At 43.0% G+C, this 25,203-nt stretch overlaps 1 protein-coding gene across 24 annotated transcripts in view; it reads right to left on the reverse strand.

The window, feature by feature from the left end:
• DOCK9 (dedicator of cytokinesis 9) overlaps positions 1-25,203 on the reverse strand; it is a 291,308-nt gene that overhangs the window by 57,804 nt on the left and 208,301 nt on the right. For all 24 annotated transcript variants that reach the window (XM_023252831.2, XM_023252829.2, XM_023252810.2 and 21 more), the window contains exons 28-35: positions 16,704-16,850; positions 16,198-16,281; positions 15,420-15,531; positions 11,858-12,036; positions 11,501-11,614; positions 9,264-9,384; positions 3,436-3,569; positions 1,302-1,416 (exon numbers count right to left, since the gene is read on the reverse strand). In XM_023252831.2, the coding sequence (XP_023108599.1) occupies positions 1,302-1,416; positions 3,436-3,569; positions 9,264-9,384; positions 11,501-11,614; positions 11,858-12,036; positions 15,420-15,531; positions 16,198-16,281; positions 16,704-16,850 (1,006 nt within the window). The remainder of the gene's footprint in view (positions 1-1,301; positions 1,417-3,435; positions 3,570-9,263; positions 9,385-11,500; positions 11,615-11,857; positions 12,037-15,419; positions 15,532-16,197; positions 16,282-16,703; positions 16,851-25,203) is intronic.

Below are 25,203 nucleotides of genomic sequence, written 5' to 3' on the forward strand. Positions count from 1 at the left end.
TCTGTTGTTTATTTAAAGCTATTTTAAAATAAAGGTGACAGAAAAATAAAACAGTCCAGTCCTGAAGCACTTTAAGGACAGTATGCTGTTCCTAACATCTGAGTACTAAGGTCAGGATGTTAATGCTATGGAAATGGAAGCTTAATATAAAAGTAATACTATTTTTTAGGCAGAAATGTCTTCCCCTGGGTGTTTAACGCCCATACCTACTGCCACCACACACAGGCAGCAGGAGATGCCTTCAACATTTTGTTTTCAAAAGACTTTGCTCACTCAATATTCTTCACAGTAAACTTTCTGATATGTTGCAGGGAAAGTAGGATAAGATTTTTGAACAAGTTAAGAAATGTGACCTTGTACCATGGCATGATTTCATGTGATTGCTCGTATGACAAAACCAGAGTTGAAATGTCTATCACAGACATTTAAAACTTTATTCTATTAAAAAAATATGGTCTTCAAACCCTTCAGAAACTTAACCTACTGGGGTGGCTGGGCAGCTCAGTCAGGGGGAGAGGGAGACACAGCCTCCAGGCTCTGAACTGTCAGGTTGAACTCAAAAACTGTGAGATCATGACCGGAGCTGAAGTCAGATGCTTAACTGACTGAGCCACCCAGGTGTCCCTCGACTCTTGATTTGAGCCCAGATCATGATCTCACAGTTCATGAATTCAAGCCCACTGACAGCACAGAACCTTCTTAAGATTCTCTCTCTCTCAATGTCCCTGCCCTTCCTCAACCCATGCACACGTGTGCTCTCTCCAAAAATAAATAACTAAACTTAAAAAAAAAAACTTAATCTACTATGATACTACTATTTCCACTAGAAAACGAAAAACTCACATCTCACTTCCAGTTAAAGCCAGGAATGTCACACACTCTCTAAATGCAACTGATGCTTAGATCCCCCAATACTACATATTCCAATTCAAGAGCCTGACTAGAAAGTTATGCAAGTTGCCAGTACGTTTGTTTGGACAAATAAAATTAAAAAAAAAAAAAATCAAAAGCTACCTCATTTATCTGCTTCTGTCTCATTTAAGATGGTACGTCTGAGTTTAATGAAAAATATTTTTAAATGGCCCATGCACATTTTAGAACTCATTTTCTAGAACAATTAGTAAAAATCTTTTTCCAAATTAAGACTTTTACTTCTACTACATTTAGTAAATTAACATGTATTTCAAACATGGAAGAAAAGCCTTTTAAATCCTTATATCCTTTCAATCAATTACAAGTTTTAAAAATTAAACTAAATACTAAACAAAGAAAGTAAAACTGACATCCTTATTTTAACCTACCATCAGACATGCTTTTTAAGATGTAGAGGAAACACATCAGCAGGCTCTTAATCTCAGACTGGTCAAGTTTGTCACAGCGAACCACAGAATTTCCCAAAGCGCCACCTTGCTGGTGCTAAAAAAAAAAAAAAAGGAAGTACAGGTGATTTTTTTATCCATTACAGGGAAAACAAAACTAGGTTCATTTTTCTCCCTTGAAAGAGAAAGATTCTTAGGACTGAGTCAAATCACACAAATCGAAAGGTATAACTACTTTGTCAACAAACTACAGGCACACCCTCACCAAATACACACACAGGTGCTGGTGCATAGGAGCTCTGACTCGTCTCCTTTCACATACTTTCCTAAGAGACAAGCCAGAAGGCGAGGACTTTTCAAACTGGGTAACTATAGTTATGGCTACCAGCTTAGTTCTGAAATGCCAAGTACAATCTCATGCAGAAAGTATGCGTACTAGGATCAGACACAGAAATGATGCTTCAGAAGACACTGCAGGATATGGTTGGGAACCATATCCTCAGGAGAACGCCAGTGGCTGAAAGAGCAAATAAAATCTATCCTGCTCCTGTGTACCAGCCAAGAAAGCCTGGTGCTGAGTCACTGGCATTCAGCTGACAACGTGGGGCACCCTTGGGGAAAAGCGATAGGCAGGTACCCAATAGGGCCAAATTAGGGACAGCTCAGCAGAGTGTGGCCAAAGACCCTAAATTGATGAGATCATCCCCTCACCAGCTTAGCCCAACACCGCAAACTTCCGAACACACAGGGCACAGGGTGAGAGCAGTTTTGCCACTAGACAGCAGGTTCACGTAAAAAAAAAAAAAAAAAAAAAAAGAACAAGAATCTCATCTCCTGATAAAAACACAGGAGATTTTAAAGTCTTCAAAGTTACATTTCCAATCGAAATCAGGATTTTATTTTACTTTTTTTTTTTGCCAAATACCAAAGCAGAAAGATCAATTAAAAATATCTTTCATTCAAGGCATTGGGGGGCAATTTAAAAAAAATAACGATAAATGGGCTTAACTAACCACACACGTGTATTTCTAGTATAGGAAGAAACACAGGTGCAGTTAGTGGCAAAAGTGTCGTGCGGGTGCATTGTCTCGCCCACCCACTTCGCCAGGGCCACGAGGAGAACCCAGGACTTCTTGCAGTGGGAGGGAAGGAGCGGCATGCAGAGTTTTCTCTGGCAAAGGTGGAATCGTTAGAAGGGAAAAATCCACAGTGACCCGGTTTTTCCTGGCTGACTGGCAGCTCTCTTCCTCCTCTCCAGCACTGCGTATGATGCAAGCGGAATGCCTCCTGAGCGGCTTCTCACTCTACACGTGAAGGCAAGTCATGGTCAAGGGAGAAGGTCAGTATGTCATGACGCACACTGAAATGCTGGCGTCTCTACAGAACGGCACTGGAGGATAATCGTGTCAATGCCAGCCACAGAAGTACAGGTATGGTTACAACCCTGATTTTCCACATGCCTGAGAGCTAGAAGTACATCCCTAAGCGGTTCACCTGTTTAGTGGTGCGCTTGCCTAGAACTTGAAATAACTCAGGAAAATGGTGCCGAAGGCAAAACCAATCTACCATTGTCCCGGGTTTAAAGTCAAGCTTTATCCATTCCCACAAAGTTCCAAATAGCCTGACCCTTGATTATTTCAAGAAAAAAAAGTTAAATACGAGGAGGATGCGTTGTGTTTGGCGTACCAGTGTGAGACGGTTTTCAATAAAGCCTTACCCCTGAATCACCTATATGATGAATTAATTTTTCTGGAGCTGGCTTTGGACTCAATACTCATTTGTATGGAAAACTGTGTATAAATGGTATTCTCTGACAGGCCATGGGCATTTTAAATGAGTGGCATTTTGATCTCCCTACCTGTCCAACCTGCCAAAACTATTTGCTCAAGGTCCTCCACTATAAACATTGCCCTCATCTGAACTCCTGGAAACAGGAATTGGGGTTTCAGGAAATGGGCTCCATCCTTAGATAATACTCTGATCATCTACTCCAGGTTAATAGACTTATTAAAAAAAAAAAGTCACACTTATTGAACACTAGAACACGAAGCAAGGTTTACTTTGTGCTAAATCCATTAGTTTTAAGAAATATTTAAGTTAGATGACAAGAAATTACCTTATCCAGGGAATTGCTTTTCTCACTATTCCTTTCTGGAAGGCTGTTCCCCGAATCTGTGCTTATGAGGGATCCTCTCGAATCAGCATTTCTCACACTATTGATGTTTGGAGTTGACGTCGTATATGGAGAAGCTAAAGGGAAATTTAAGCCAAGACCAAAGATATGGTGAGACAGAACAAAATAAAGGTAAGTGCTGAACTTTAAGGGAAATTGCTTTTATGGCCCTTGTTTCTTCTGTTAGGAAGCTGGCTCAAGCACTGCATTCAACTACCTCACCTTTAAAGAACCAGACCATGGGGCGCCTGGGTGGCTCAGTCGGTTAAGCGTCTGACTTTGGCTCAGGTCATGATCTCACGGTTCGTGAGTTCGAGCCCTGCGTTGGGCTCTGTGCTGACAGCTAGGAGCCTGGAGCCTGCTTCACATTCTGTGTCTCCCTCTCTCTCTGCCCCTTCCCTGCTTATGCTGTGTCTCTCTCTGTCTCAAAAATAAATAAACATTAAAAAAAATTAAAAAAAAAATAAAGAACCAGACCATCATCTGAAACGCTCAGACGGAACCATCAGTTCCATGGCTTGTGAGAAGCCACCTCTGATTTCTTCAGGCTAAAGGAGCATTCGCGGTTTCAGAATGAGATAGAGGCTCACAAAATATATATATTAAAAAGGCAAATCCACCTGCAACTATCAAATCAAAAAACTAAACCAATTCAATAAAACCACAGTATTCAAACTGTGTGCTAAGGCGACCTAAGAAACTCAGAGGGGTGTCTGGGGATATTTTACATTTTCAAGAAAAACACAGTGATACATGACATCTGCTGAAACTGTAGTTTCCATGTTAGATTGTGCTACATTCCTTTCGATGATGTCGTGTCTTTGTGAAGCTAGGTATTTGGCGGCTGCTGTGATTAAAAGCAAGTACTGGGTGAAAAATCACTGTGGACCAGGAACGTGAAGATGGTGGTGAGCAGTCTGATTCCAGCTGAGAAACTGGCCAGTGCCTACCAGGCATACACAATCCCATTAGTAATGGCTGTGGTGTGGTTATTAAAATTAAAATGATTTTCCTTTAAATTTATGTATTTTTCAAATGCCTACTAAGTTGTTCAGATATGAGAACTTATTAGGTTATTTTGGGGCACCTGAGTGGCTCAGTCAGTTAAGCATCTGACTCTTGGTTTTGGCTCACATCATGATCTCACAGTTTGTGAGATCGAGTCCTGCACAGGACTCGGTGCTGACAGTGTGGAGCCTGTTTGGGACTCTCGCTCTTTCCCTTACTCTGCCCCTCCCAGCTCATGTTCTCTCTCAAAATAAATAAATAAACATTAAAAAAAAAACCCTTTTAGGTTTTTTTGGCTGTAAGCACCTTATCAACAGAAGTGCTGGGTATTTCATTCTGGCCTGGGGACTCCATAGAAAACTCACTGTGACAGTAAGCATGCTGCAAACTGAGAATGGTTGGGAATCTCTGCAACAGTTACGAGCAGAAATGAAATTTAACTTAGAAGTAAAATTTGTGACATCCGTGAAAAAATAGCATTTGAAGGCAGAAATCAGCCCCTACACCTCATTACTATGGAATTTTTAAAAGTAATGGATGGACTTCCTGCTTAGATAAGATTTAAGTACCTCACTCATATAATTTAAAACGACTGTCAAACTTCCACATTCGTGCTGAACCCAAACGGCCTGGCTGGTTGTGCACACTGCATGAGCGAGCACAGCCTCCCACACCCAGGCTGAAGATGCCATTCCCTAACGCTAGGAACAGGCCGGGGTTTTCAGATTTCCAGATGCAAATGAGCTGCCGGAATGAGCTGCTTCTAAGTTAATCCCGCCCTTCACCTGACACTACAGCCATCCCTGAAACTGACTCAGCATATTAAAATTAAGAAAAGAGCCAGGGGAATTGGAACATGCAAGCGATGGCTGGAATATGTAAACCATTGGCCCCCCGCTGCCCCATCCCAGAGCAGAAGCTGTGTGATTGACTGTCATGGGGAAAAGGCAAAAATCTATGAAAAATCTAGAGCCTTTTTCTATACTTAGAGATAAAACACACATTATGACTGAATTTTAATTATAGTCCTCTTAATATAACCAGGCTTCATATTTAATGTAGAACATAATGATCATGAGAAAGAGGTCCTCAGTAAAGCAAAATTAGACTCTAAATTCCCAGAGTTTTAGGATCGGTTCCAAAAACGGAGTCCTAATCTAAGGCAAACAGATGGAAATGCAATAAATCAAAATCAGCATGCTTAGTAGAACTATGTTCCCATTGTGTGTGTGTGTGTGTGTGTGTGTGTGTGTGTGTGTGTGTTTAATATCTCAGTCCAGTGCATAACCTTTAAAAACCTTAAACAACATGTAAGTGAAATGGAAAGAAGTTTAATTCACCTCTGTCTTCTTTGTACAGACAGCCCAGTGCAAAACACTGAGTAGATGGAAAAAGAAACCCTGAGTCTAAGAGGCGTGTCTTTTATTTTATTTTTAAAATTTTAATTTTTTTAGAGTGTGCAAGTGGGGGAGGGGCAAAGGGAGAGACAGAATCTCAAGCAGACTCCACGCCCAGTGCAGAATCTGACGAGGTACTTGATCGCACAACCATGAGATCATGACCTGAGCCAAAATCAGGTCAGATGCTCAACTGACTGAGCCACCCAGGCACCCAGAGAATGTGTACCTTTTAAAGCAAATGTAATCTCAGAGCAGTTTTCATCCAGGCAATGAATCCGTTCTAGAAATCTTCACACACCACATTCCCAAGGCATTTAAAAACAACTGCGGAAGGTGCTTTCTCAAGGATTTCTACTAAATAGAGATGTAAGGAGAAAGTCTGCTCTCAAAGGATAGGTACTAGTACTAAAGTTAACTGGAAACTCCTTGAAGAATAAGAGTTGCTCAAGCTACCAGAAAACAATTAGCAAACTCAGTTCAAAGGTGGGGGCTTTTCTGGAAGGCATTCCTATAAGGAACAAAGATTTAAGTATTTAAAGATGGGGGTAATAGACATGAAGCTTGAGTATAAGTAAGTCTGTTATGGTGAATTGCTATGAAAAGTGGATTCAGATCTTTAAATTTAAGAAAGAGAAAGGGATTAAATTAGTCTCAAATACTTTTCACAACTTCATCATGAACACAGAGCAACTGGAGGTCATTAATGCCATTTGAGTCTTGCTAATGATGCCCAATGGCTCATTTTTACATTCTCAAGGCATCCCACACCCTAACAAGGTGAATACGGAATTGGAGAATAAATGCAGAGTCAAAGCATCACTTCATTCGAATTTGGTCATTTCCATAAAGTCTTGAATCCTACAGAGTACTGGTCAAGGAGGTAAGATTTCAACACATTCCTGGGCCCCGAGAGTCCTGAAACTGGCTACTGAGAGTATATCCCAAAGCGTGCATGACACTGAAGAAATGTGTTCGTTATAATGCAGGCAGATGACAACACCGAGTGTCACCATGCTGAGCACTGTGCACATCTATGAGCTTCCCAACCCTCGCCGCGACTCTGTTGATGTGGACACTGATGGTGAAGAGGAGAGACACAGTGCCCAGGGCAATTAGTAAATGACAGAGTATGGATCCAAAACCGCCTCTGTGTGACTTTAAAGCCAGTGCTGTGAACTCTTGCAGACCAAATCTTCCCAGGAAAGACCCTTTCCGGCTCCTGAAGCAGTGGCTGGTGTGTGGGCAGAACAGGGCGAAGAAGACAGAGTGAAGGCCCCAGGAGAGAGGCAAGTGCAAACATCACATGCCAGTCTCTATTCTGAGCATTCTGCATGAATTAACTCATTTAATCTTTATGACACCTAATGAGACAGCTATAACTATGAAAAATATAGGGCACCTGCGTGGCTCAGTCGGTTAAACGCCTGATGTCAGCCCAGGTCATGATCTTACAGTTTGTGAGTTCGAGCCCCACGTTGGACTCTGTGCTGACAGCTCAGAGCCTGGAGCCTGCTTCAGATTCTGTGTCTCCCTCTCTCTCTCTGCCCCTCCCCTGCTCGCTCTCTGTGTCTCTCTCTCAAAAATAAAATAAACATCAAAAAAATTAAAAATACATACATAAGCATAAATAAGATTAAGGGTTGGGTACTGTAGGATAAATCTGGGCATGGTGTGGGGTTTCTGACTTTATGTTCTGCTCAGTTTCATCATCTACATGAAACAGCATCTTCACATCAAACACAAGGGCGCCTGGGTGGCTCAGTCAGTTGAATGACTCTTGATTTCAGCTCAGGTCATGATCTCGAGGTTCATGGGATTGAGCCCCGAGTCGGGCTCTGCGCTGACAGCACCGGGCCTGCTCGGATTCTCTCTCTCTCCCTCTCTCTCTGCCCCTCCCCTTCTCTCTCTCTCTCAAAATAAATAAATAATTTTTTTTTTTTTAAAAAAGATCAACACAAAAGGTAAAGACATAAATTTAGAATGAACTACACTCCTGAAAATTAATTTGCTGAGAGGACTGCCCTTTATTCTGTCCTGTGAGTTAATTCCATTCCTGGGTGTTCCCAGCACTGGTCACGGCAGGATGCTTTATTGATTCAAAGCGTAGTGAAAGAGAGAAATGAAGACGGAATAAAGTGATTATCCGTGACAATGCTACGAAGACACATCTATGTTTCGTAACATCTTTAGGAAGGGGTTGGTGCAGGTGCTCAGTTAGTCAGAGTTTTAATAAGTACATTTCTCAGGGACAAAACAGAAGAACATAAGGGAGGGGAAACAAAAATAATATAAAAACAGGGAGGGGGACAAAACATAAGAGACTCATATATATGGAGAACAAACTGAGGATTACTGGAGGGGTTGGGGGAGGGGGGATGGGCTGAATGGGTAAGGGGCACTAAGGAATCTACTCCTGAAATCACTGTTGCACTATATGCTAATTTGGATGTAAATTATAAAAAAAAAATAATAAAATAAAAAACCTATATACAAAAAAGAAAACAACGTATACAGTGAATAAATAAAAAAAATAAGTACATTTCTCAGGTATTTTCTTACACAGAACTACTCAGTTTGAATCTCGATCTATCCCAGCTGCTTTCTTCTCCATGGAAATGGCTCTTACAATATGTCAGAGAGAAAATAATTTTCTAGGAACGATTTTAGAAAACTGATTTTAGAACTGCATTCTCACCAGAGACCACTATCTCCTCAGTAATTATTCTATCATAGTTCATCAAAATCACTATCACCACAAATAAATCCTACCCACAGCACCACCACCCCCCCACATCTGCAAAGATCCTCCTTTTCTAGAAACATAATCCAATTTGAAAGTTTTAAGTTTTTGTTTTTTGGGTTTTTTTTTGAGACAGAGACAGTGGGAGTTGGGTGAGGGGCGGGGGGGGGGGGGGTGGGCAGCAGAGAGAAAGAGAAAGAGAAAATCCCAAGCAGGCTCCAGTGCTGCCAGAACAGAGCCCCATACGGGGCTCGAACCCACAAAACCAGGAGATCATGACCTGAGCCAAAAACCAAGAGTCGGATCCTTAACTGACTGAGCCACCCAGGTGCCCCTGAAAGTTTTGAATGATAACTTAAGCATTAACAAAAACAAAAAGCAAACAGCACAGATATGTGATTATGTATACTGAATTTGCAGTGCAGGAGAATTTGGAGGGTCTGTATTTCAGTGTAGAGTGGAGGGGTTTCATTCATTAAATATTAAAACCAGAAGAAGAACATTCAAGGGAGAAACTCAGACTTTAAGGTTCTAATTTGAAAGTCGGAGTGGCTCCCACACTGCAGGATGAAGGCGCTTTCAGAATGAGACCAGGGAGAAGCAAACAGAGTACGAAACGTTACCGATGCCAGAGATGGCGCCAAACAGGTCCTTGTGCAGGCTGTTGTCCAGAGCGATCCCAGGCTTCTGCGGAGTCACCAGCGGGTTCGCAGCTGGCAGCGGAAGCGATTCCTCCTTCACAGTCTGCCCAAGGGGAGAGGGAAAAGAAATAGTTGAAGAGGACGTTAGAAGAGTCGTTGGCTGCTCTTGGAAGTGTGAAGGCACATGCCAGCAGGGGACACGTGGCCGAGACGGACACGCTGCGTGGGAGAAGCAGGTGCACCGCGTGCAGCGGAGGGAGGAGGTTGGCAGAGGCAGCAGACCAGGCACGAAACTGGGGACAGCGCAGCCTCGGCCCGTAAAGTCACTATTTGTTTCCCCAAAATGTCTAGCACGTTCCTTTCCAGACCTCCGATGCCCAACATTTCTTTAGATTGTTGTGGAATGTTACTTCCTCAGGGAAAAAAGCCTCACATGCCCCTTCTAACTGGAACATGGGAAATCCTCCCAAATGAGCAGCACTGGAAAGCTCTGCAAGCTTGCAGCTTCGTGTGAACTCCCAGTCAGTGGACGAATTATGTTAATTTTGAAGTCATGTGATAAAAGGGATTTTACTGATTTTCTCAGGATTGAAGCAGTACAGAGAGATAGCATTATACCCTGAGTGACTTATCCAGATCAGAAAAGCAGACAGATTCAGAGGATGCATGTGTGAATACAATGTTGTACATACAGCGTGAGATTAGTGCGGGGCATTTTATTTAAGGACAGTGCCCTTTGGAACTACAGAACCCATTCTACACATACGGGGTATCTCAGCATGCCTTGATTTAGGAGATGTGTCCAGAAGAGGACAGACAGTATAAAAAATGGGATGGTGCAGCACTGGGAGGGGAAAGGGACAGAAACACACACGACAATTCCCCCAGGGTATGCCATAATCACAAAGTGGCAAGACTAACACCTGAGCCAGTTCATGGGTCCAGAATAAAAGCGAAAAGAAGATCGTTGCACTGGTAGTATGTGTGCAAATGAATGGTAGACAGTCCCCAATCCAAACATTTTGAGATCATCTCTGGGATCATCCTTCAATCAACTTAATTTCCAGTACATCTTCCAATGACTGCATGAGGATAATATAAATTAAGATGCCTGTAGGGGCGCCTGGGTGGTGCAGTCGGTTAAGCGTCCGACTTCAGCCAGGTCACGATCTCGCGGTCCGTGAGTTTGAGCCCCGCGTCGGGCTCTGGGCTGATGGCTCAGAGCCTGGAGCCTGTTTCCGATTCTGTGTCTCCCTCTCTCTCTGCCCCTCCCCCGTTCATGCTCTGTCTCTCTCTGTCCCAAAAATAAATAAACGTTGAAAAAAAAATTAAAAAAAAAAAAAAAAGATGCCTGTTCTTGGAGGTGGGGCCTTGTATCACTCAGGTTGGCCTCCCTGACATCTAGTCTGACTTTCTAATTTTACAGACACTGAGAAACTCTAGCCCCAAGACGTGGCTTTTCCACGACTTGTTAGCATGTTACTATCAGAATTAGGGCTACTAGCGCTGAGCTCTCATAGTACACAGGTTAGAACTATGCTTTTTTTCTTTTAACCTCCTCTCCCCATAAATTTTTGTTGAATACACAGTGAAGGTCCTTATATCTTACAAGATATGGTCCAGCAGGAAAGCATGGTTTGAATAATGATTTTCAACCTAACAGTTGAAGGTTAATAGACTGGCTCCATCTTAGCCAGAAATGCAATTAAACAAGAGTACTATGGACTATTATGGTTTGGGTGGAGGGAAAAAAAAAAAAAGAATGGATGTGTCCCCTGCAAATTCATACCCGCCCAGAACCTCGGAATGTGACCTTATTTGTAGATGTGATGAAGATGGAAGGTAAAATGAAGTCATCCTGGATTAGGAGGCCTATATCCAATTACTGTGAGAAAAGAAGAGGACATCAGAGACCCAGATACACGCCAGGGGGGAGGCCCTGTGAAGGTGGAGGCCGAGACTGTAACAACGTGGCCACAAGCCAAAGAACGCAAGGATTTGGGGCAACCACTGGAAGCTGTGAGAGAGGCATGGAACAGACGTTTCACACGGAGCCTCCAGAAGGGACCAATCCTGCGGATACCTTGATTTCGGACTTCTGGCCTCCTGACTGTGAAAGAATGAAGTTCTGTTGTTTTTGGCCACCCAGTTCGTGTGACTTGGTTAGGGCAGCCACAGGGACGAATGCAGACTGTACCTAGATGTATGTGCTTACGTACACTGCCGGGGTTCACGGGGAAGGGTGACACATCCCTCACGTTGATCCGCTGCACGTTCTCGATTAGCAGACCAAACAGAGGCAGGTAGAGAGTGGCTATCCTTGCTTGATGGCTCTGAAACAAAGGCACACAGTGCAAGTTTACCCCAAGGCTCTGAGAATTTCACGACGGACCAAGCTGGCACTGGCCACCTCCTGTATTCGGATCCTTGCTATGAAGACTATTAGATTTTACTGTGTAAACAGCGAAGGGTCTTAGTGAGGTTACCGCTAATTTTCTAATTGGTTACTTTCTCTGTAATACTTAAAATGAAGGACATTTACCAATCCATATTTCCTTCCACTGGGGTCCACTCACCCTCGAAGCATATCTGTCATCAAAAGAATGCTTTATCAGCAGGTTCTTGAGCACGCTGATGGCAATCAGTCGGACCTCCCTAAACTCTTGGAGGGCGGTCCCCACCTCCCTCAGCAACAGCCCCACCAAGAAGTGGTTTCTACAGAACTCGTCTGTTAATGAGTAGTCAAGCTGGAGATCTGAAATGAGGGACAGAAACTGCTTTAGTTCCAGAGGCTATAATGCACTTTGAATAAAACAAGCCAAATCCACCCTCTGCATTTAGCCCACCCTGTGTGTCAACAGATGATTAAACTTAACTTCACTCGGGAAAAGGTGGATTATCTAAAATACTGCTCTAATTCCTGGGGCTCCTGGGTGGCTCAGGTCATGATCTCACAGTTTGTGAGATCGAGCCCCGGTCGGTCTCTGTGCTGACAGCTCAGAGCCAGGAGACTGTTTCGTATTCTCTATCTCCCTCTCTCTCTGTCCCTCCCCTACTTGCCCTCTGTCTCTCCCTCCCTCTCAAAGATAAATTAACTTTAAAAAAAACATACTGCTCTAGTTATCACATCAAACTCTTAAACAAAATTTAAATACAGATAATTGTACTGGACTTTGATTTTAGAAGATGTTACATCTTGCATAAATATTAAGTTAGTGAATAGTTGTAGTACTAATTTTTGGAATACACAACATGTTATACTACAAATGAAATTTGGTTATTGATATGAAATAGAAAATAAAGTTATTGTCTAACTGACATTATGGAGAAGTAATTTGTACCTAACAAACATGTCACTAGAGAAAGAATAAATACACATAGTCTATTAAAATATTTGTTCTTTACTACTTGAGTTCATCAATCCATTTTCTGGTTATTAAAGCCTATATACTCTCATTAAAACCCAATGTGTTTAAAAAGAACATGTTAGCATATAACCTATTTATTCTGCTATCACTGAATGAAGAACTTCCTTAACATAGAATTTTTAAAAATTTACTCAGTACTTCTACACCTCTATAAGTAAGTTTAAAAAACTAATATAAACTAAAACTGAAATACACAAAGCACCAAGCTAAACTAGTAAGTCATCAGCAAGGTAAGTGATAAAACTGGTATCTCTTATGGAGAACAAATAGAAGGAAATGTGAAATCTACTGAAGGAGGGTAAATAAAAGCAACTCAGGGGCACCTGGGGGCTCAGTCGGTTGGGTGGCCGACTTCGGCTCAGGTCATGACCTCACAGTCCGTGAGTTCGAGCCCTGCATCGGGCTCTGTGCTGAGAGCTCAGAGCCTGGAGCCTGCTTCAGATTCTGTGTCTCCCTCTCTTTCTGCTCCTCCCCTGCTCACTCTGTCTCTCTCTCTTAAAAATAAACATTAAAATAAAAAAAAAAATTAAAAAGGCGACTACACATCACTCTCAAGTTGAAATACACCTTTCAGTAAGCTGTAGCTAGAATCTCAATTCTTTTTTTTATTTTTTATTTTTTTTTATTTATTTTTTTATTTTTATTTTTGGGACAGAGAGAGACAGAGCATGAACGGGGGATGGGCAGAGAGAGAGGGAGACACAGAATCGGAAACAGGCTCTAGGCTTGAGCCATCAGCCCAGAGCCTGACGCGGGGCTCGAACTCACGGACCGCGAGATTGTGACCTGGCTGAAGTCGGACGCTTAACCGCTTAACCGACTGCGCCATCCAGGCGCCCCTAGAATCTCAATTCTTATATTGAATCCATTATTAGAAGAAAATCTATACACCCCTTCTTTGACTTTGATTCCATATTAGTTACTTCTAAACCTATCCAAAATACCGACCCAAGTCCTATGCAGAAGGCCAGGGAAAAAGTATCCGTCTTTCCAGAATAATCATGTCCACTGTTTACTACTGTTTTAAGCTCTGTTTACTCAAATGACAGTTCATAGCTTGAATTCACATAAAACCCTTAGGAGAAAGCTGTGGGTTTAACTGCATATGTGTGCGTGCATGTGTACAGAGAAGGCGGAAACAGGTGAGAAGGGAAAGGAAGGAGAATGCTCAAAACATGGACTCCTATCAGTGTCACAAGGTATATTATCTGTAGGTGACCCACATCCACCTGCCAGGGTAGCCCCTCTTGGTCCCAAATACTCTGACAATCTACTAAGAGCTTGTCTGAGTCTGCTGGGCACCTGACCCTTGACCCAGGATGCTCACCCCCGCCTCACCCAGCTTTCTGCCAATTATCACCCCAAAGTCACCTTCACAGTGAGGCTTTTCCTGGTCACCCTCTCTCAGATGCCCCCCTGCCCATTTCATACCACCCCCCCTCCTTGGTTTAGTTTTCTCTCCTTAGCGCTCATCACTAACATGCCACATATTTCACTTCGGTAAAACAGCCAGGCATTTTCATCCCCCTAGTCCCTGACTGCATCCCAAAGTCATGGGTACCCTAGCCACCCTTGGTGCCAGCTAAATATTTGTTGAATGCATGAATGCCCACACCAGGGCCCCGATCCCTCTGCTTGCTCCTTAAAAGGCAGTCCAAGTCTGTCTTGGGGAAAGACATTTATGCGTCCGAACGAATGCTTTTGTGTGTTTCTGAGTTCCCGAGGCTGTTGATTTAGGTGTCATTAATAGTTTGGGGACATCCTTCTGCTTTTTCTCCCTTTTAGCATAAGTCATCCCCAGCACACACAAGACACTAAACTCAGTAATACCACTTGACAGACTTGACAGACTATTTTCGTTTGGCTTAGTGAAGACAAAGAAATCTCGATGAGTTTCCTCTCTTCGAACTTTAAGATACACGACAGTTAAAGACTCAACATGCAAACGTAAAACGCATGTGAAAAGCCGTGTGGCTCCTGATTCAGGTCCCTGCCACCACTACGGACAAGGACTATGAAAATGGCGGAACAGGACATTTCTGGAGTAAAGCAGGGCTTTTTGTTTGTACGACTTCTTAAAGAGGTATCCTAGAGGACCCAGGGACCCCAGGAGCAAAAACCCAGATATCCACCCCGGGGGTGTTACAGCAATATATTAGCCGCGGTGAGAGTAAATCCACTGGTTTATCGTGAATTTGAGAACTAATTCAAATAGCATATTGGAACCGCCGAAATGGAGAGCATACGTAAGCATCTCGGCAATGACTTGCATTCCCTTTCTTTTGAAGGAGGAAAATGCAAGAAAGCAAGCGGTCACACCCACACCTACCTACAGGAGTGTCATTTGACTCCACAGTTGGTGAAAGAAAAGCTAATTCATAAGAAAAAAGGAAAAGTGAAACAAATCAAAAAATAAACTACAGTTAAGTAAAATGGATTTTTATTTAAGCAAAGGAATTTTTCAGCGAAATAGGGCCTCACCGACATGACCTGCAGTCTAGTAAGTTTGCTGGCGAGTAAGTTCCCACACAACACTTTACCAATAGTTTTTTTTTTTAATGGAAATTTAACAAGAAAAAAATGAACTCATCAATAAAAAAAAAAATTAGAAAATTCCAAGGTCACATTTGAATCCATTCTCTTTTCTTATTAAAAATGGATGGCTCTTTTTGTGAAAAGACTCAGATTAATGTGTGTAGAGATAGATTACCTTGGTATCTTTGGATCCTGCCTTTTCCGAATGGCATGGGGAGATTCAAAGGTATATAGTGTTCGTGATTGCACACCACACGGAGAAATTCAAACTTGTATTCAAAGAGAGTCTGCAGGAAACAATGGTCAAAGATAAATACCTCACCGAATACACAGCAACCTAAAAACCTGTTAGAAATCATACACCCAGTCTTTAGCTTCGTGACCCTCTTAAAACCGCATGTTCTATGCTATGTTACAGATTTTAGAACGGCTGTAGGGATTTGTTTGAAAACTGGGAATGTATTTCGTTAAACAATGTCCTCCACTGACTCTTAGGACATTTATTCTTTATGCTTCTCCTACTTCAAAAAAGGATTTCAGGCAGCTTATAATTATAGACACAGACTTAACACCATTAAAAAATGAGTAAGGCAGAGCTTTAAAATAGACACACTAGGGAAGAGACAGATAATTCTAGACAAAGTCTATGTGCTTACTTCCATTACTTTGTTAAGTAAACTATGATTTCCAACCCTTATACTTTTAATTTTGCAGTGGAGAAGTCATCTTGGATATTTATGAGAAAATCAAGAAGTATATGTATTTTATATTCAGAATTACTGTATTCCTAACACCCCACACATTAATACAAGTACTAGTTAGTACTAGATAGTAACTCCAAAAGAGGGGACAATAGTGCCTCTGGCGGGACTGAAAGAAAATTGTCATGTGAGCCCAGAGAAACAGGTGGGTTTCTGGATGTCTGTAAGAGCAGCCTGTAACACACAAGCTACCTTCGGGTCTCCAGGAGCAAAGCAGCTGATGTAGTTGTTGATCTGTTTAAAGACGAAGCCCCTGTCCATGAAGGTGAAACATCTCTGTGGAGAAAATATCCCAGAAAGGTAAGTATTTAGGCACCAACTTTTTTTTTTTTTTAAGTTGGGTTGAGGGGTGCCTGGGTGGCTCAGTGGGTTGAGTATCTGAATCTTGATTTCAGCTCAGGTCATGAGATCGGAGCCCCAAGCTGGGCTCTGTGCTGAGCATGGAGCCTGCTTAGGATTCTCTCTCTCTCCCTCTCTCTCTGCCCCTCCCCTGCTTGCTCTCTGTTACTCTCTCTAAAAAACAAAAAACAAAACAAACAAACAAAAAAAAGTTGGGTTGAAATCAGCATTTACTGTTAATAAGTTTATCCTTTAGCATAAAAACATACCATTGACATCTACTAAGCACCTACCATATATTGGTCACTGCTAGAATGAGCATTTTAGCCACTTGACGCCCTGTGCCCTTCTGCCCTCACCTTGATGAACACAGCAAGACTGTGGTTTGCATGTTTAGATGCCTCTGGGTTATCTCGAAACTTCTGAGTGATGTGTGGCGTCAGCATATTCACAACAGTTTCCACAGCATGGTGATAAGATGCGGGGAATCTCTGGTTTCGCAATAACTAAAAAGAATTTAGAGCAAACACTAATTATTTCTAAAGTTGCAAACCTCTGGGGAAAAAAAATCTCATTCCTGAGTCCATTTTAAAAAACCCAGAGCTCAAATCTTCTTTATCTAAAATTAGATAAGAGAAATTATTCTTTCTTCTCTCAAAATACTGTATACAGGTATTCTAATACTTCATAAAGCGCTGTGGATTAGACTAGAGATCCTAAACTTTGGGGTGATGAAGATCCCCTTGGAGATACTTCTAAAAATGTGGAGATGTGCCTCTACTCCCAGAAATTCTCATCAGAGCTGCGTTTTTACTGAGTACTTTTGGTGGCTCGAATACCTATACCTCTCAGAGATCTCTTTAGAAAATAATGGCTCAGGTTTAAGCTTCAAGTATTCAAACTGAAAATAAACAGATCAGAGACTGTATGTCACCAGCTGACTCTGCTTAGAAACAGTCCTTTTCAGGGGCACCTGGGTGGCTCAGTCTGTTAAGCATCTGACCCTTGATTTCTGCTCAGGTCATGATCTCATGATTCGACAGATCGAGCTCCATGTCAGGCTCTGTACTGACAGTGAGGAGCCTGCTTGAGATTCTCTCTCTCCCTCTCTCTCTGCCCTTACCCTGCTTGTGTGCACACTCATGAATTCTCCCTCACTCTCTCAAAATAATAAATAAATATTGAAAAAGAAAAAGAAACAGTCCTCTTCAAATTAACTTTACATAACAGTTCTTCCCCATCAGGAATGCTTACCTACAAAATTATACACAGATCTCAGCAACTACCTATCACGGACTGTGTACCTTCTACTCATCAGGCATCACGCTAGTACATATTTTTATGTGCTTTTTCATTCAATTCTTGTAAGTTTTAACCCTCATTTTACAGATGGTTAGAGAGGCCAGGTAAATGAGTCTTTAGTCACACAACTAACAAGTAACAAAGATTCAAACCCAGATCTACCATGAGTCCAAGGCCTGTGTTCTTTCTGCTCTTTGATGCTTTGGTTCCCCACCCACGTGCCCAATAAATGGAACAATTTACTAAGAGCCTGAAATGTGAAGGGACTGAATTAGATGTTCCATGACATTTATCCACTCATGCGTGCGATTCTAAAAGTCACAACTGGGGTGTATTTTCACCCCCATTTTACAAATGAGAAAACTAAAGCTTAGAGAGACTCAGTAAGTACTACCTGAACTCCAGTATCCCTCCTTTCCTTCTCCCTCTTAATGGAGGAACCCCTCCAGCATGCTGCTGCCCAGCTAGCGACTACATTTCCCAGCCTAACTTGAGGCCAGAGAAGGGCCATGTGACTGAGTTCTGGCCAATGGGCTGTAAGAGAAAGACTGTGTGCTTTCTCAGCCATGTCCATAAAAGGGGTTGCTTGCCTTCCAAGTCTTCTTTACCACTGTCTGGAATGAGGGCCAGCGCTTCAACCATGCAGATGAGGTTAACACCTGGGCTGGATAATTGGACAGGAGCTTGAGTCCCTGAACGACCTTGGGGGGACAATCTCCCCCACTCTCAGAGCTGCCTACTGGCTAATAAATTTCCAAAAGAGAAAAATGAAACTTTTGTCTTACTTAAGCCATTATTTTGTGGTTTTCTGCAGCAGCCAAACCAAAGAAACAGTATTTTCTAAAACTAGAAATCTAGGTATTTCTGACATGAAAGCATGCATTATTTTATGCATTAAATCCCAGAATCTTTTGTGAATTTTGAAATATCAATAGCTTTATAATAATCTTAATTCTCAAACCAATAATAAGACAATCTTTGTAAACTTCTTTAAACTCAAGAATCCAGTGAGGGAAGGATCAAGTAATAATAGTATTTAAAGTTTACTTTCCTTCCAAAACAGAACAGTAAAATTAGAAATTCCAAAAGGATTTTGTTCCATATGTACAGCCAATAACTCTATATCCTGAGGTGTCAGCCTCAGTAAATGATCAGCTTCCTGGACTCCAAGCCAGGCCAACTCAAGCCACCAGGCCTGACTGCCTGACACCCAAGCTGCCTACTCCTGAAAAAAGGTCTCTCAAGAAATCGCTGAGGCCTTCATAATGGGTCTCAGTCAATGGCTGCTTAAACCATTAAAAGTGGACAGGGAACTCAATAACGTATGGGCATCTCTTAACCTATTAGTCACTGTTATCAAAACTCAGAATGGGACAACCAGACACTGAATGCCCCCCGATATGATGCAGTAGCACCAATTATGAAGTATCCTTCCTAAAGAGCAAATCGAACCTAAATTGAATTGAGCCTCAACATCACTACAAGTTTACAGGAACCACAGGGGACAAAGGCCCATGTCACATAACACTGCGAGGTTATAGTGTGGGAAATTCTGCAGGACAAATGGCCCACTTTCTTCAACAAAAACACTGCATTAAAAAGCAAACAAATGACAAGGAACAGTTTGAAAATCCAGGAGACTTCAGAGACATATCAACCACATGCAATGTGCAGACTATGTTTAGATCCTGACTCAGACCAGCCAACTGTAAAATGACATTTCAAAGACACCTGGGGAAAAATGAATACAGACAGGGTGTCAGATGATAATGAAGAAATGTCGCTGACTTTGTTGAGTGTCATAATGGTACACTGCTTACATCTTTTTTGAAGGCTTTATCAGTTAGAGATAACACATTCAAGTTTTTACAGATGAAATGATAAAATAGGGGCAACTGGGTGGCTCAGTTGGTTAAGCGTCTGACTCTTGATTTCGGTTCAGGTCATGATCTCATGGTTCGTGGGATCGAGCCCCAGGTGGGGCTGCTCGCTGACAGCCTGGAGCCTGCTTGGGGTTCTCTCTCTCTCTCTCTCTCTCTCTCTCTCCTCTGTCCCTTCCCTGCTCATTCTCTTTCAAAAATAAATAATCTTAAAAAAATAAATGATAAAATATTTGGTAATTGCTTTTAAAATACTCTAAAAAAAAGTGTGGAAGTGGATATATAACTGTTGAAGGGGAGTGACAGCTTCAGACATGAGATTCAGCAAACTGTTCTCTTCCCTTTTTGTGTTTACTTAAAAATTTCTACAATAAGAGGTTTTTATGAACAAGAAAGAAAATGTGGTGATGAATGGTGGATGATTAACATACCAACCGACCAACAATGCTGCTCAGTGATAAGAGGTCAACTCAGTGCCTCTGCAGACTGAAATGGAGCTCTCCTTGCAGTGACAAACAGCTATTGTCAAGAGTCCTAATTTGCCAACAAAACAGTGAGGAAAGACACATCAACAGGTGATAAAGACCAAAGCAATTAGATGTTTTTACAGAGATTACTCTACACTGAAATGGAAGAAAATGATCTAGGATAATGGGCTGCTGTCCAGGGTGGTGGGTATTCAAGCGCCAGCTCGGACGAGAGGACGCTGAGACACTGAGAGACTTCTAGACCAAACAAAACCCCAACTCCTGACCTTGTCGTGCTGTGGGATCTCCTTTCAGCGCTGCTGCAGCGTCCCCAGCGGCCCAGCCACTCCCCATCTGCTCCTCTGACACCTGCTGCCAGTGTGGGGTCTGCATGCCCAGGAGCTGTCCACACCAGATCAGCCTCCTCCGGCAGACATGCTGTGTCCTGTGCCCCCCAACCCTGCTGTGGGCCCGACACCTCTGTGCCATCCTGTTGGCTGCTCAGCTCCTGCCACCCGGCCCCCAGCCTGAGTGGGATCTTCTTGATGAGCCACATTCGGCCGTGCTGCGAAGGACCCTGTGAGCCCCACCGCTAGCAGCCACGTCTGCAGACACCAGCGACGGGATCCACCGCGTCCCACACGTCCTGTCTGGGCTCCGACAGTGGCTGCCGCCCAAATCACTGCTTCATGTACAAGGGGGTCACACCGGTATTCAAATGTTTGGTTCTCTTCTCCTTACTGGGTTCCTCTACTTCTTAGGGGTTAGAGAACTCTTTTCTACAGGCTACATTATGGCTCAATGAGATGTACTAAAAAAGACTATTAGCTAATAAACTTCATTTTCCTGGCCTTACCTGGGCATCAGCTCTTTCTCCTGCCTCATGCTCATTCTCTTCTCCCTAAATGTGGCATCCTTATAGGCCCAGGAGAAGCCTCTATCTCTACAGTGATCTAGCATCTTGGAGCTCACACATACACTTCTTCCCTGTGCTCTAACGGTTCCCGGCTGAATGTCTTCTTTCTCCCAGGAGTACATCAACTTCAAGGCTGACGATGCACCATCTACACCACCTGCAGACCTCCTCAGTGCTCTGTACACAGCAAACAACTATTCCAAACACACGCTCATGTACGTAAGTATGGATACTGACATTCTGTACATTCTGCCGTCATGTGTTCACAGTGTTTACAAATACAGTTGAGGGGAAGTCCAGGCAGCCCATCTAAAACAGGAACCATCCCATTCTTTGCCTATGTTTCAAGTAAACACTCTTTCCTTGATCAATTAGGCCAGAAAAAAACTGGCTGAAGGCTAAACACCTAACTAAGGTGATATACTCATCCTATCCTATGCCACATTTTCCAGCTTCCTTGAAGTACACCTGTGGAATGCTAGCAATTTGGCTTGATTCAATGTGGGAGGAGAGGAAATTCAAAAAGAGTCTGCTGAAATTATAGCTGCTAAATATAAGTGATAGAAAAGAAATCACCTAAAATGTGTCGAGCACAGAGGCAGAGTGGGGTTCAGAGCTGGGAACTCCTTAGTGGGCCTTGATGAGGTCTGTTTTATATTCTCCTTGAAAACTGCTAATTGTCAATTCCAAGCACGTGTCACCTACGGACACTGGCTGGGATGGGGAGGTGGGCACACGGGGCTACCTCCATCTTCAGCAAGAATGCAGCATTAGAAGCAAGCCTACCAGCATCAAATTTATCCGTCTACGTAAATATGCACCAGATGGAAGGACCCCATTAACATCGAGAGTGCACACTGAAGGCTGCAGCTCAACATAGACTATGCCTCCAAATGCTGATCGATGCTAAATATTCTTTGGGTAGGGCACTTTCAGCTCCAGTGAAAGCATTACCTGGCTCTTAGATGAATCTGTGGCCCATGTACCCCTAGTAGACAAATGCGTGCCTGGTCATGGCATTTTAAGAAAGACTCACCCAAGGGGGCAAAAAAAATTAGGGTCAGGATTATAAACACATTGGATTATACTAATAATCATCAGTCTAAAAGTATAAAAACTCTGAGGGAATTTGATTATGATTTTGGAAATCACAAATGGCACAGGCACGGTGAATATGAAATTGTTCCCTAAATTCAGAACACTGGGATCAGGGACTAGGGCATACAACTCTTAAGGTATAAATACAGACGAACATGAAAATAACTAATTCAAACACATAAAACTCATTACTCCTAAGATACGAAGCAAAATGAATAAAGCCTTCAAAATATGTGAGAAGTCCCTAGATCAATAATGTCTGACTCAGGGAAGGAACAGCATGGATCAGGTGACACAGAAGAAGCCAGAGGAAAAGTGAAATGTTAAACTCTCCAAAGTGGCAAGCAGGTATTTTGAATCTCTTTTTATAGTAAATTATCTTATGGTTAAACTTTCTCCTTTTGGATACCAGTGTTTCTTTTTATGCTGGATAACAAGTTTTAAACAAACTACTTCTAAAAACTCTCTGAATACTGTTTTAAGACCAAGATATAATTAACTTACAGAAAAGGTTGTGCATGGTAGCATTTGAGCAGTCTGTTCTAAAGAGTTCCAAAAACAAACTGTTTCCCAGAGTTGCTGGAAGAATCAGTTTATAAGGCTGGAAACAGCAGAACATCTGGGAGAGGATGATTCTGACTCGAGCATGAGTTCTTGGCTCTGCTCAGCTGTGTGACCCTGGGCAGGGCACCTCACAGGTCTATACTCCACCTCCACCTCTGGGACATATGGGAGGAGCTGGACCAGGAGGCAGCTTTCAGGCCCCTACCATCCATGAGATTCTATGGTTTAATTTGGCACCTTGAGAAAAAACCACATGCCATTTAATTACTCTATTAATTTTCTATTACAGTTCTTGGAAAGAGATGTTATTGGGTACTTATGCTTCTGTGGGTGTTTCAGAAGTGTACATCACCTCTTTGTCAATCGCTCCTGTAGTCCATTCGGGCACTTTCCCACCTAAACTTTGTGAGGGCACAAACCACGCCACATTTAACTTTGTAACCTGTGAGTCTCCATATAAATAAGGTATCTCAATGAATAGTTTCTGAACAAATCAGTTCTATTTTTAAATATAATCAAGCCACCAATCTTTCTGAAGTGATTACATTTATTTGAAACCAAAAATAATGAAAAATCTAGTGGGGCCTTGTTGTGGACTGAATTGTGTCCCTAAAATTTGTATGTTGGGGTACCTGGGTAGCTCAGTCAGTTAAGCATCCGACTCTTGATTTTGGCTCAGGTCATGAGACAAAGCCCCGTGCCCAATTCTGTGCTGAGCATGGAGCCTGCTTAAGATTGTCTCTCTCTCTCTCTCTCTCTCTCTCTCTCTCTCTCTCTCTCTCTCTCTTTCTGCCCTTCCTCCACTCTCTCTCTCTAAAAACAATAACAACAACAACAACAAAATTCATATGTTGAAATCCTAACCCACAATCTCTTAGAATTTGACCATATTTGGAGATAGGGTCTTTAAAGAGGTAATTAAGTTACTATAAGGTCATTAAAGTGGGCCTTAACCAACAAGACTGATGTCCTTACAAGAAGAGGAGACGTGCACTTGATGTCAGATTTCCAGCCTCTGGAAGTGTGCAGAAATAAACTTCTATTGTTAAAGCCACCCAGGCTGTGGTACTTGCTATGGAAGCCCAAGCAAACTAAGACAGGCCAACAACCTATCCTGCATATGATGACATTTTTAACAGAAAAGTACTATATCCAAATGGCCCATGTGTGTGCATGTGTGTGTGTGTATGCACGTGTGTGCATGTATGTGTAAGTGTGTGCACACTCGTGTGTACATGCATGCACATGTGAGTGCACGCACACATGTGTAAGTGTGTGTGCATGTGTGTGCACGCATGCATAAGTGCATGTGTGTGCATTCATGAATGTGTGTGTGCATGTGTGTGCATGCATACATACATGCATAAGTGCATGTGTGTGCATTCATGAATGTGTGTATGAGTGCGTGCATGTGTGCATGCACATGCGTGCATATGTGAGTGTGTGCATGCATGCGTGTGTGCATGCATATGCGTGCGTGTGTGCATGCATGTGTGTGCGTGTGCATGCATGCATAAGTGCATGGGTGTGCATTCATGCATGCATGTGTGCGTGTGTGTGCATGCATGCAAAAGTACATGTGTGTGCATTCATGAATGTGTGTGTGCATGTGTGTGCGTGCACACACACTGAGCTGCATACTGCCAAGCAGACAATCTGCTAGGTTTTTATTTGGCAGGCTATTCTGGCATGATTTAGTTGTGCATTACTCTGTGGAAAGCAGGGCCCACTTCCATCTGGCATTTCCCTGGGCACTAAAACCGGAATTAAAAGGGAAAAATAAAAAGGAAACCACCTGGTCAGGCACTAGTGCCTGCTCCACTAGAGGAAAGTGTGGCTCTCGGTGCTGAGCTGCCAACCTTCTGCCTGACAAAATCCAGCAGCCTTTCCCCAGGCTTTCTCTGAGAGTCCAGATCCCTGGTCCAGGTGGCCTAGAACTTCACCCTCCCTCCCTGTGGTTCCCCTCTCCTCCCCTCATTCACTGTGAGAGAAAGCTGGGCACCAGCTCCCTGCCCCAGGGCCTCTTGCTCTCCATGGGGCTCAATGGGCTCAATGCCCTGCTTCTGCATAATTGCGATGCAGAGAGAATTCGGAGTCGTTATGGCAACTCCAAGAGGATGCACATCTCAAAAGGGACTTGGTGACTTGGCCACTGCATTCACCTATTAGAATCTTACAAAAATGTATCTACAGTGAGCCTCAGACAGCCAGAAACAGCCGGTCACACCCAGACAGGCATCAGTCCAGAGAGGACACGTAGGGACCCAGAGTGTCACACACACCCAGGCACCTCAGCGAGAAGGGTTGGTGGGGGGAGACTGAGTTATCTCAGAGTCCATTCATTGCTTAGAGGACATGCATCTGACACGCTCAGCTTAGTCCCTGAGAAAGGTCTATAATGTTCAAGACTGGGTAATTACATTTAAAATAAATGTATAGGGGCGCCTGGGTGGCGCAGTCGGTTGAGCGTCCGACTTCAGCCAGGTCACGATCTCGCGGTCCGTGAGTTCGAGCCCCGCGTCGGGCTCTGGGCTGATGGCTCAGAGCCTGGAGCCTGTTTCCGATTCTGTGTCTCCCTCTCTCTCTGCCCCTCCCCCATTCATGCTCTGTCTCTCTCTGTCCCCAAAAAATA

This window comes from Felis catus, chromosome A1 (genome assembly GCF_018350175.1).
Source record: "Felis catus isolate Fca126 chromosome A1, F.catus_Fca126_mat1.0, whole genome shotgun sequence".
Taxonomy (NCBI): Eukaryota; Metazoa; Chordata; class Mammalia; order Carnivora; family Felidae; genus Felis; species Felis catus.